General features: G+C 41.8%; 1 protein-coding gene across 4 annotated transcripts in view; it reads right to left on the reverse strand.

Annotated features, from left to right (window-relative positions):
• Positions 1–13,461, reverse strand: part of SMC4 (structural maintenance of chromosomes 4) — a 101,425-nt gene that overhangs the window by 67,940 nt on the left and 20,024 nt on the right. For 3 of the 4 annotated variants that reach the window (XM_074963657.1, XM_074963656.1, XM_074963655.1), the window contains exon 6: positions 3,876–4,040. In XM_074963657.1, the coding sequence (XP_074819758.1) occupies positions 3,876–4,040 (165 nt within the window). Of the gene's footprint in view, positions 1–3,875; positions 4,041–12,642; positions 12,774–13,461 lie in introns of those variants that run through there. The other variant, XM_074963658.1, reaches the window with a different exon arrangement.

Genomic DNA, 13,461 nt, shown 5'->3' on the forward strand with positions numbered 1-13,461 from the left:
TAGATGCTAAAACAAAAAATTTCATAATGCTACTACATAAATCCATGGTATGCTCACACCTGGAATACTGTGTGCAGTTCCGTTCTCCTCATCTCCAAAGACAGATACTAGAATTGGAAAACATACAGAGAATGGCAACAAAAGTTATCAGGGATATGGAGCAGCTTCTATGAAAGTAGAGATTAAAAAGATTGGGACTATTCAGCTTGAAAAAGAGACAACTGAGGGGAGATATGAGAGAGATGTATAAAATCATGAATTGTGTGGAGAAAGTGAATGAGGAAGTGTTATTTACTCCTTCACATAACACATGAATCAGAGATCCCACAATGAAACTAACAGGCAGCATGTTTAAGACAAACAAAAGAAAGTACTTCTTCACACAATGCAGTCAACCTGTGGAACTCATTGCCAGGGGATATTGTGAAGGCCAAAACTATAACTGGGTTAAAAAAAGAATTAGGTAAGTTTTTGGAGGATACGTCCATCAGCGGCTATTAGCCAAGATGGTCAGGGATGCAACCTCATGCTTTTGGTGTCCCTAGGCCTCTGAAAGCTAGGTGCTGGTCATACCTGGCAGAATGGCAAGAGTAACCTCTCGACTATCTATTGGGGCTCAACTGTCGCTGCAGAGATACCAGTGTGACTATCTCCTCCGATTCACCTGAGTCCAAGAACGGCTCCATCAGTAGTGGAGGTGTAGTTGGTACCAGGAGATATCTGCAAGATATTGGAGGTAAAGCTCCTGGGACAGTGATATAGACTTCTCTTGAGTAAGGACATCCCTCAGAAGGGCTGGGACAGACAGAAATGGAAACTGTGGATAAGGGAGGAATATATCTTCCGGCATTATACAAGGTTCGGTATGCATTTGTGTCCCAGGGGTTCCCATAAGTAAGTCTGACAGTCTCTAGATAGATGAGGCAACACTGATGATGGGTCTGGACCAGTACTCAGACAGAACTGGTGAACGTCGAGTCTTATACTTCAGTACTGAGAGAACCAGCGGATCTTTCTTTTTATGCATCTTGCCCTCCAATCTGGGGGTCTTCATCAGAGCCGGTTCCTTAGGTTCCGCACATCTCACTCAACTGAACAGGTTTGGGGAGGAAGTATGTTTCTCATGGACAGTCCTCAATGGGGATCTGTCCTTGCATCCATGAATGCATCCTCTACTCTCATGGGGAACCCTCAAAGAAGAGTCCTAGCTCTTAGATGTTGAGGGCTCTGCTCCAAGGCACATGCTTGGAGGGGCACTGCAGGCCAACGTACAGGGTGGTCTCTCTGGCCTGAATCAGAGAGGGGCCTCATAGCCTTCTCCACCAGGTGCTTACAAAGGTGAAGCTCCCGGGCTTCTCAAGTTCTGGGTGGCAAGGGGCAACAGATACTGTACTTCACAGAGTTATGTGCCTCACCCAAACCGCACAGGCAGCGTTGATGTTCGTCACTGATAGAGAAGTATCAAGGACAGGTGATGCAATTCTTGAAACCCAGGACTTTGGGCACAGTCCTAGAGACAGGGAGGGGTTCACCAACCAGGGAGAGAGACAAAACACTCTATACTACACTAAAAAATTTAACTACTAACTACAAATCTAAGAATATAACTGTTTACAAATATTTTCTTTATAGGTCATGAAACCAAGTAAAGGAGGACTCAATTCCAACTCTGGCTACGTGGCAGTAGAGAAGCAACTGGAAAGGCGTTGACCTGCACTGCCTCTTATACCTTTGGTTGGGAGCACAAGGATAGTTACTACACATGTGCAGACTAACAGACACTGCTCTGAAGAATTTTTGGACTTGGGTGCATGGCACACATGTAGAACACACATAGGGACCATCACTCAAAGAAGAGCTGGTACTGTAGCCTGTGGATAGGCTAATTAGTCCTTTTAAGACTCTCCTGACCATAGGGGGTTAGTGGTGGTGGTGACTGGTCTTGAAAGGCCGAGATGGCCACCAGATGAATTTTAAATGAGCTCATTGGCAGGCCTGATTCTTTCAGTTCTAGTAGGTGTTCCAATATCTTGAATCTGTGATGCAGATGGAGATAGAGCATCCAGATCAAGAACCTTTTCCACTTAGCCAGATAGGTAGCTGTTATGGATTCACAGGGTCTGGGATATGTCCCACCCTGTAACCAATCCCTTGGGAGTGACCCCTTTTGTGTTCTGGACCCCAGTGATTCCACAGAGTTCCAAAGGGGTAGGACCTTGACTCCATGACTCTGAAAAACTGGACCTTTGGGCACCAGCAATCCTTGTCTCTCTCCCTGGCTCCCTGCAATGAATCCAGTCAAGCCAGACTCTTGCTGGAGGCTTCTCCATACCTTTCAGGGCACAATGTTTAGTCAGTATTTGCAGCGACCCCCAGGCAATCTTTTCAAAACAACGTAGCAATGTATTAGTCACCTGGCATGCAATTTTGAAATACAGAGAAGCAAGGGTTAAGAAAGAGTTCAGACTGGCTAAAGCCAGGGCACCCCAAATCCATGCTACGTAGGAACAACCTATGCTCCCTTTGTCTGTCCCTTTTTGTCTACCAGCCCATGTGTCTCTGTCAGCAGAGCTCTTAATACAGCCACCTGACACCTCTTGTTTTACAGCCATGCTTTATTCACATGTTCAGCTGCCTCTGCAGCTAGGTGTTAATTTTGGTCTTCAAGGTTCTCATTGTCTCTATAGGGTCTTCCATTCAAATGTGTTGATTCCAGCCCACACAGTCCTTGTAGCTTTATGGCAGGGGTGGCCAAAATGTGGCTCGCAAGCCACACATGGCTCTTACTGTTAAAATGCAGCTTGTGGAGTCCCACCTTATACCCCTCCCTCCATTTTCCATCTACCAGACAGGGAGGTGGGGGAGGGGAAGGGGGAAGCTTGGGATCTGTGCCTTGCAGCGGGGTAGTGGCTTGTGGCTTCTGTCCAGCAGGGAGGGAAGGTCTCGGGGTGCGCTCCAGCTCTTGAACTTCTGAAGATTGTCCTATGTGGCTTGGAGAGTCAGTAAGTTTGGCTACCCCTGCTATATATCTCAAATACCTAGACTGACTTCTCATGTCCTAAGGAGAAAATGAATTATTTCCCCCAAAGGGTAACAATGCCAAGGTATCAAGTCATATAGACAGGTCATAAATATATTACAGAAAATTCCCACATTTGTCACAGTAGTTCTAGAATAATTTTTTTCTATTAACATCTTCTGAACCAGATGAAAATAGATTCTATCTATAGCTGTTAGCCACCAAACATCCATGCTGTGAGGCTGAGACTGCATGGATTGGAGTGCAGCACCTGACTGTAATGCTATGATATACAGAGAGGACTGGTAACATGAATGGATGTTGGACTGAAAGGGTCTGCAGGTCCAAGTACTAATACTTTCTCAGCCAAGATGGGGCTAAGAAATATCATTATGGAGTGTTCTTGTTTCAGCTTTCTGTTTACTTTGGGAATCAGTAGATTGGAGGGTATTCTTACAGAAACTCCAGTCCCCAGTGTAGTAGGAATGCATCTTTCACATAGCTTGGGCTATGACCAGCCATGGAACAGAAGCAGCCGCACTTCTTCTAGTCTCTGGTTGCAAACCAGTTCATACTGGGAAATCATCAGCTCTGGAATACTGCCCACAGTATCTTGTTCTCCAGAGACCGATCATGATTGCCAATGAACTTCCTGCTGAGATTATTTTTTTTTAAATTGTGTACAATATTCTTAAAATAAAAATTAAAGGCACTCCGCCAAACAAAAACCCCTAATTTTTTCCTCATGAATGTTACCTTTATGCTTTCAATTGCTTTTCTGAAATAAAAAGTTCCAGCAGTTAAGGATTTTGTTCTATATTTGACTTTTAGAGAATGAATGCTCATGAGGACTCACCTTCTCTCCTCTCTGCTCATTTAACATCTCAACTCTGCGACACAGAACTTGAATGGGATCTTTTAACCGTCCTGATCCTATTAGGTCTTCTAAGTATTCAAGCATACCTTCATCATGTTCATTCTGGCCTTTTGGTTTCATCATTGCAATCTGTTCAACTTCCCCCTTCAAAAAAAAAAAAAAAAAAAAAAAAAAAATCATGATTCTTAGATATCATTCTTAGGAGGTTGGGGTTCTTTCTTGAAGAGAAAGAACATATTGGGATGCAGAGAACATGAAGATCTTTACTATTCTAAGCCACTTATGTGACAAGTCAGATGTTATAAATTACAACATAGTAAGGCAGCAGTCAGAACTAGTTAGTCACAATACCCGTATATCTAGTGAGGCAGTTATGAATATAATGAAAATTTTCTCCTCTGAAGATACTATGGTGATGGTGTGAAAGAAAAAACATCTGTTCTCCATAGCCCAACCTCCAAACTAAACTTCATCACTCTATAAAACTTCAAAGCACATCTCCCTCGCCTGAGATGGGAAAACAAAAAACTTACAAAAATGACAACCCCATACCATTTAAGACTGTTTTATTTACATAAAAAAGTATTTAAGATAGTTTGATCAGGAGTAGAGCCCTATTAAAAGAAGTAGTTTAGAAAAAAATGTTTCAGGAGCAGTGTTCTGATTGGTCACTTGAAACTTTTGGGTGTCCAGTTGGACATCATTATTAAAAAACAAAAACAAAAAGCCTTATTAAATATTTATTAACTTTCCCTGCTATGTTTATTTCTTCCTGCACAGCATTATCTCAATGTATATACCACAGAACATTTTACTAAAAACAGCAGCAGATCTAATTTTTTATTATAAGGTAGAAAGGGAAATGACTTGTAAAAGAATTATAAAAGAATTTGATGTGAAGATAAACAATGTAGTTTAGCTCTTGCTGTAGTAAATGGAGCAAATTTTTTATTTTTAAAATACCAATTACATCTTCCAAATTCATTCAAATCATTGCATAATATTTAGTCTAAATTCAAAATTGTAAAGTAACAAAAAGATATCAGAAGTGCATGTATATTTAATACATTTATTATTTGTATTGCCATAGTGCTTAAGAGCCTACTCATGGACAAGGACCCCATCGTACTAGGTATTACACAAAACAGACCAAAGAAGTCCCAAACAGTTTATAACCAAAGACAAGCGTTTTAGCTATGTGGATGGATAGGAAAGGCGATATCTTAGAGATTGTTATACAGCAAAAGTCCGCAAGACAGAAATAGCTTGGGTGTGAGGATCTAGAAGGAAGTCAAAGTCGAAAGCAATACGTAGGTTAAAGACCTGATTAACAGGCAAGATGGTAGTATTGTCCACAGTGATCGAAAAAGGACATAGGGAACTCAATCTCTGTTTTAGCCATGTTTGAGCTTGGACTGATGGCTAGACATCCACAAGGAGATAGAGAGACGGGCCAAGATTTTAATTTGGACAGAATGGGAAAAATTTCTTACTGATAATTTCCTTTCTGCTAGCACTGTCTCCCAAGATTCTGGATATCTGGGCTGCTCCCTTCTACAGCTCATGGAGGTGGATAAAAGATTTGGCTCCATGTGCCCTGGCTACTGACAAATAAGTTATTCCAAAGAAGTGAAAAAAACTTGAATAATGAATATTCCAGAAGTAATGAACTAACTGTGTCCAGCAGACAAAACAGCCAAGAAAGCATTGGGTCAAATCCAAGCAGTGCTCCATTTGTGAGGCAGCCTTCTCAGGTTCAGCAGATACTGAGTTGTGCCCAGCCAATTGACCTTAACTCTATTAGGTCTTGGGGCTACGAGTTGAACAGGAATGTGGGACTGCCAACCCACCAAAGCAAACGTGACTCCAATGTGGAAAAATGGACCAGGAAGAGAATAAGGAAAGTCTCTAAAGACTAGAAGGACTCAGCCAGCCTGAGAAAGCTGCCTCACAAATGGAGCACTGCTTGAATTTGACCCAGTGCTTTCTTGGCTACTCTACCATGCCTATATAGGGGCAGAATAGCTGGCAGGGAGACACTATGGTGGAAGTTCAGGGTGGATTAAACCATCAGATTGCTTAAGACCAACCCAGGGAGGAGGAAAGACGCTTGAAAAAGAGGAACTGCTTGCTGCTGCCCCCCAAAAAAGGAAAAAATAATAATGGAAGAGATAAAAAGAGCAGTGTAACTGCCAACTGACCGCTGCCACCGAGGCAGAGAATCTGGTGGCAAGAAGGAGCAAAGGATACATGGCCAGTGCCAGATCTTTGATCCACCTCCGTGAGCTGCAGCATAGAGGGGAGCAGCCCAGATGCCCAGAATTGCGTGAGATGCTGTGCTGCAGAAACAGACAGGTCAGAAGTAGATCTGAGAGTCATCAGCATAGAGATGGTATTTGAATTTGTATTTGCCGATGAGGTTATCTAGAGATAAGATGTAGAGGAAGAAGAGAGCTTATTGGCACTGTCAAAAAGTTGACTAGAGAATGAGGAGGATCCTCTGAAGGACTTATTATAGGAGGTGGAGAACTAGGAGAGAGGAGTTACAGAAGCCATGACAGTACAAGATTTTAAAAAGAGGAGCAACAGCCAACTGTGTAGAAGGTGTCTAACATCAAGGAGGAAGAAGATGGAGTTCTCATTTTGAACTTTGGCTAGGAAGAGGTCAGACTTTGGGAAGAGCGGTTTCATTTACTTATTTGGTATAGGATGACACCTAGTGGCCTCACTTTTCTCTCACTAGAAAATATGCAAGCCCTGTGCAGTTGAGCAGAAGAGAAAAAACCCAGTAGAGCCACATCTTGTTAATTTTACATGTTTTATATACTTATTCCTCTTCCTGCACAAAAAACTCCACATTAATATTGGGTCGTATGTAGGAGCACTTTTTATTCTTTTATTTTAAAGCTATAAAAAAGAAGTGTAGACATACAAACTTTGTTAGTTTTCTTTATTGGACAAACTATTAATAAATACTAATGTCAATAGGTATTAAAGTGACACAAAATAAAGCAATCCTTTTTATAAGCTGTCACATTACACATCCTTATTACCAGAGTATACAGTATGTATACCAAAATGCAAATATTTTCTAATGAGTACAGTTCAACTGGGCTACAGTTCTTACTGCTCACTAAATTAATGGAATGATTGGTCTGCTTATACATTAAAGGAAGATAACTAGTAACAGAAATATCTTTTTTTTAATTCAAGTGTTGAATTCAACAGATATTTCCAGCAGCTTCTTTCCACTACAGGCACTGTAAAAGTTAAGAATGCATTGTATAACCTCAAGATGGCAATTATACAGTTTGACCATGTATCCCTTCCAGATGTTCAATTCTAACTAGATGCAAAATACATAACTAGGCCGGGGTTTTGAACACCACTCGTGCTGTTCTAAGGGAGCTATCACATGCTTGCTCTTGTCCATAACTTGAAAGAGTATTTAAAGAAAACAGCACCAGCAAAAGTGAAACTCAAGAGACAACAGACACACATATTCAGAGAGAAAGAGGAGAGCGATAAGCTTAAGCATATCTGGTGTAGCTCTTGTGCTTGGAGGAGAAGGAAAAACCCTTAATTTAAAAATACTAGGATATACTATTTAAAGGAATGTCTAACGAATGTAGAAATTCAAGTTGACAGCATCCCTCCAACATCTATAAACCTCATTAAAAAAAAAAAAAATCTCAATCTCAAAACTGTGCCCCAAGGAAAATCTTTCAACAGTTTACCTTAAATTATATGCCTCTTACTGAAAAGTGAATGTCTGGGGGCAGGGGCAGAAGAACACACCAGTGTAATGATATATACATGATTATGTATGGATAGATGTATAAGTGATATCTGTGAAGGACCACCATCATTGACTATAGCATAATAGCTCCTTTGATATGCTGGACTTATGTTTCTAGGTGTCCTCGATCCCAAACAGAGATGCCCAGAGCTTGAAAAATTTCTTCAGTGCTCAATAATTCCAAGAACTAAATCAACTCACAAAGAGAAAACACCTCTTTTCTGTTTTCCCAGTGGTCTGGTTTCACCGCTGAGATTTTTTAGTCAATGAAGGCTGGGCATCCCCCTTATCACTAATCGGAACATATGTTACACCAACCTCCAGCTTTAGATTAGAAGACAGCCCTCCTACGCACTGGTTCAGGACCATGTAGACCAGGGGTAGGCAAACTATGGCCCGGAGGCCAGATCCGGCCCACGAGCTGTTTTAAGCTGGCCTGTGAGCTCCCGCTGGGGCGCTGGATTGGGGGCCACACCACGCAGCTTGGCCTCACTCTGGCGCTTCAGCCGGGGCGCCGGATTTGGGGCCGCACTACTCAGCTCCCAGAAGCTGCAGCATTGCCCCGTTCCAAGGGTTGCTCCACATGTTGGAGCTGGAGAAGGGACATGCCACTGCTTCCAGGAGCCACTTGAGGTAAGTGCAACTCGGAGCCTGCTCCCGAGCCTCTCCCCATGCCCCAACCCCCTACCCGAGCCCTGATCCCCCTCCTGCTCTCCAAACCCCTCAATCCCAGCATGGAGCACCCGCCTGCACCCCAAACCTCTCATCCCCAGCCCCATCCCAGAGTCCACACCCCCAGCCGGAACCTGCACCCCTTCTGAACCGCTCGGTCCCAGCCCAGAGCCCCCTCCTACACCCCAAACTCCTCATCCCCAGCCCGCACCCTCAACCAGAACCCTCACCCCCTCCCACACCCCAACCCCAATTTTGTGAGCATTCATGGCCCTCCATACAATTTCTATTCCCCAATGTGGCCCTCAGGCCAAAAAGTTTGTCCACCCCGGTGTAGACTGTTCTTATATTGTTTCTTTCCCTTGCTTCTTTAGCTTCGCTAGCCTTACTCTCTATCCAATTTCACTTTTTTTTTTTGCATTGTTTCTTTACTGCTTTGTCAAGGTTCCTGTAGGTTTGTTTTGTTTCTTCAGTTGCATGTTATAGTACTAGAGCCTTTTGTTTTCTTTTTTGTCTATAAATTTTCCATGTTTCTTCTGAGATCCACTGTTCTTTATTGCTTCCTCTCTTTCTACCAATTATCTTTTCAGCTGCTTCTAGAATAGAAGTTTTGAAAAGATCCCAGTATTTTTCCACTTGGTTTTCTTCAAGATCTTTAAGGGCCTCAAACCTATTCTTGACCTCTATCTGGTATTCTTTTCATATCCTGCAATCTTGTAGTTTCTGTATATTGAATAATCTGGGTCTGTGTTCTTTCTTTTTAAGCGTTTTAAACTTCAATTTGATGTTTGCTTTCAGCAAATAGCGATCATTCCCTGTATCTGCTCCTCTGAATACTCTTGTGTTTAACACTGATATTTTCCACCTCTGACTAACACAGATAAAGTTGATCTCTTTGTGCAGGGCCATCTGGTGAAATCCGTGCCCTTTTTGTGTATATTTTAATGTTGGAAGAAAGAGTTGCAGATGTTAAGATTGTTTTCAGCACAAAATTCAAGAAGTCTTGTGTCATTGCCTGTCGTGGCAATGTTGTACGTGGGCCGATGATTGTTTCCCAACCTCTTCTTTCATTTCTGATCTGGGCATTAAAATATCCCATAACCAGGAAAGATTATCCTTTAGTATTTCTTTCATTACATCGTTTAAATCTGCGTAGACTCTCTTAGATTAACAGGATAGGGATCAAAATTAAGAAGTGTCCCAGTGAAAGGGAAACAAGGAGACATTTTGAAAACAGGAGGAACAAGAAAACAGATGGATGGAACACTTCAAAGAAGTGATAAACCAACCAGAACCAATTACAAGACTGCAATATAAGAATGATAAACCATTAGATATAGATGTATCTGAGGTAAAAATCGAAAAAGCATTGGAGAAGCTGAAAAACAAGGCAGTACCTAGTTGGACAGCATTCATCCCGAGATGCTTAAATATGGAGGTGAACACTGGAATCAGTCATCTGTTAGCTGTGCAACAAAATATGGATGGAGGCGAAAGTGCCAGAAGAATGGACCCTCGATATCATAATCAAATTACCAAAGGTGATCTAAACAATTGTTCAAATTGGAGGAGAGTAACGCTTCTGTCACAGGAAAAGTATTAGCACCATTCCTCATGAACAGAAAGAAAGGGAAGATGGATACCATCTTATGTGAACAACAATCTGGATTTAGAAAAGGGAGACCCTGCATAGATGCTATTTTCACCCTGAGACAGATTACTGAGAACACAATTGAATTCCAAAGCAGTCTTGCCATCACTTTTGTGGACTTTCAAAGGGCATTTGATAGTATAAACAGAGAAACAATGTGGAAAATTGTGGAACAATATGGAATTCCAACAAAAATTAATTAAAATTGTGAAGGCTTTTTACTCTAACTCAAAATGCTGCGTTAAAATGGAAAATAGATTGAGTAAGCCCTTCAGCATCAAGACAGGTGTAAGGCAGGGATGCGTCCTGTCTCCTTTTTTGTTTATGCTAGTCATTGATTATGGATTAAAACAATGCAACAGTGATACATATTGCCTAAAATGGAACAATTCAAGGCTATTTGATCTAAACTCTGCTGATGACATTGCTCTTATCAGTGAAGATGCCAATAGACTACAAAAATGCACAAACCAAGTAAGAGAAGTAATGGAGAAGACAGGTTTGAGATACAATGCAAAGAAATGTAAAGTCATATTAATGGGGACTATAAGGACAGAAATCAAAACTAAAGAGGAGAAACTGTAGAAGGTGGATAATTTTATGTATCTTGGAAGTACCATCAGCCAAGATGGTAATAATTCAGAGGAAGAAATAAGAATTGGGAAGGCAAACGCTGCATTTGGAAGACTCAAAAACATCTCCCTCAAGACAAAACTGAACGTGTACAAAGCAATTGTTATTGCCATTACAACATGTAGCTGTGAGACATGGCAACTTACCAAGAAAGATACACAAAAGCTGGATGCATATCACAAATGTCTGAGAAGAACATTGGGAATAACAGAGATAGAAAGAAGAATGAAGAAGTCAGAAAAATTACTGGACAAGGCACCTCTCACAAATAATCTACAAAAGACATCAGTGGCTCGGACATGTGCTGAGAATGGAAAAAGAACGCTTACCAAATACTGCCCTGAATGGAAGCCAGAAAACGCAAGAGAGGAAGACCGTGAATAACACGGAAACGAACAGTTCTGAATGACATCAAGCACCTCAACATGAAATGGGAAGATTTGGAGAGAAGGGCAGTTGACAGGCAAGGATGGCAAATGTGGGTAGCCCAATGTGCAGCAAAGCACGGGATGGACTAAGGTCTCCTACACACAGCTCTCCTGGAGTGGCTGGTGTTTCCCTCTGAGACCGTTGCTCCCTCAGCCCAAAACAGGGAGCAGCAGTCTCCAAAGGAAGGCCCTAGGCAACCTGAAGAGCAATGGTGGTGAAGGTTGCCTTCAACATACCTACCATGCCAGCAGCAGGCTCCTCTTGCTTGGGGAGGGAGCTCCTTGCCAACATCACCCCACCAAGACATCACTGTATCACTTTACTTTCCAGTCATGAACATAGGGTTATCTCTGCAGATGTAAGGGCTAGAAAAAAAGTTTTTAAAAGCAAAAGCTTATATTTTATAGTATTTTCCAGAGCTAGGTAAATGGACATTTCAAACTCTACTGGTATCCATGCTTTTAAAAATCCCTCCTATAAAAAGATCTGCTGATGAAGGATCAAACTCACCAGAGAGCAGAAGCAAAAACAGAAGCAGAAACTCTGGAACCAGAAGACCTATGGGTGTTCCTGTTGCCACTGTCCTGTAGAAGGGGCAGAAAACTGGGACAGAACCCAGGAGAGATTTCTTTCAAGTTACTTTCAAGAAACTCAAGGTAATCAGATATTGTGTTGGTCCTTTGTTTGGGCCATTTGAACTCTAGTAAGTGATTTCAGGTAAGCCTCAGAGTCTTCCATTCTGAAGGAAAACAGACTGCTGAGCCTGGAGTCACAGAAAGCAGTGGAGCCAGAACCTTTTGAATGATGGTATCACGCTTTATTTTGTGATTACAGGTCTCCTTGTTAGTAAGTTACCCTGTGACATGGGTGTTCTTTGCCAAAGTGTTTGAGAAGAATTTTTGAGGCACTCAGAGAAGGGAAAAGCAAAGTGTGGGGCATTTGCAGGGGCTACACCACAAGAGGAAGTCTGAGAGGGTGACTCTATGGGTATATCTATACTACCCGCTGGATCGGCGGGCAGCGATCTACCCCCGAGTGCTCTCCCATAGACCCCGGTACTCCACGAGGGCAAGAGGCGCAAACGGAGTCAACGGGGGAGAGGCAGCAGTTGACTCACCGCAGTGAAGATTTCAGCTACGTTATTCACGTAGCTGAAGTTGCATAACTTAGATCAATTCCCCCGCAGTGTAGACCAGGCCTTCGACATTACCATTACTGAATAAACAGGAAGTAGTGTTTTATTTTCAGCCAAATTTTGGAGTATAGTTTACAAGTTGTCAAACATATTAGCAGAATAATAGAGTCTATTCCAAGTCTTCCTTTACCAGGGTGACATCTCAATGTCAAACCTGATCTGGGTAACTTCACCTACAGCTGGCCCATGCCAGCTGACTTTGGCTAAAGGACTGTTTGATTGTGGTGTAGACATCTCAGCTGAGCCTTGAGCCTGGGCTCTAGGACTTTGTAAGCCTGAGCCTTGAGCCCCTCCTACCTCATGTGGTCCTAGTGCCTAGCACCAGCCCAAACCCAAATATCTACACCGCAATCTAACGGCTCCTTACCTTGAGTGAGCTGGCACAGGCCAGCTGCAGGTGTCTAACTGCAGTGTAGATACACCCTCAGTATTAGACAATCAAGTCCAGTCTTCATCATGTTTGAAAACTATGGAGTTCAGAGGTGTGTTTGACAGGATCAGAAAGACAAGCTCTAATTTTAGGAATAAGAAAAAGGTAAGAGAAGCACATTAAAACCCGTAGACACATTCTTTAGCAATACATCTGTAGCTAGCAGTTTTAGATTCAGGAAACGGAGAAAGTTTTAATAAGAAAGTTAAGTCTTTCACTGTAAATATTAGTTTTTATATTAGGTTCACCTCCAAATGTCTAACTAAATTAATCCCTAACTGTACAATCTGCATTCCTTAAGTATACTCACCTTAGGCTGTGATCCTAAATTGCGTATGGGATCTAGTATTCTAGAATAAGGAAAACATGTTAATTTCACTATTTTCAAACATCTCTTGTGATGCCTCAAATGTACTTCCAAAGCCAGACAAAAGGAGTTATACAAACCTCTGCCTTATTTCATCCGAGTCTCACACAAGGCTTAGGAATAATGACTTGAAGTCTCTTAGAAAGCTAACCCCTGTTGCTTTCTGCTTAAATTTGAAGTTACTCCATAGATTTGTATGATTTTCATTTGAAATGCAGGTCTTCATTTTAAATAAGTGTCTTATTTCAATTTGAAGTGATGTATTCTCATGATTTATTTCTATTGATTTAAAAAAAAATCTGAATTGCAGATAATACAGAACTCCCAAATAGCAGCCTTTGATGCACTGTTGAGTTGACAACTCAACTGCAGGGACACAAATTGAACTA

The sequence above is a fragment of the Natator depressus genome, chromosome 9 (assembly GCF_965152275.1).
Source record: "Natator depressus isolate rNatDep1 chromosome 9, rNatDep2.hap1, whole genome shotgun sequence".
In the NCBI taxonomy this organism is placed as follows: domain Eukaryota; kingdom Metazoa; phylum Chordata; order Testudines; family Cheloniidae; genus Natator; species Natator depressus.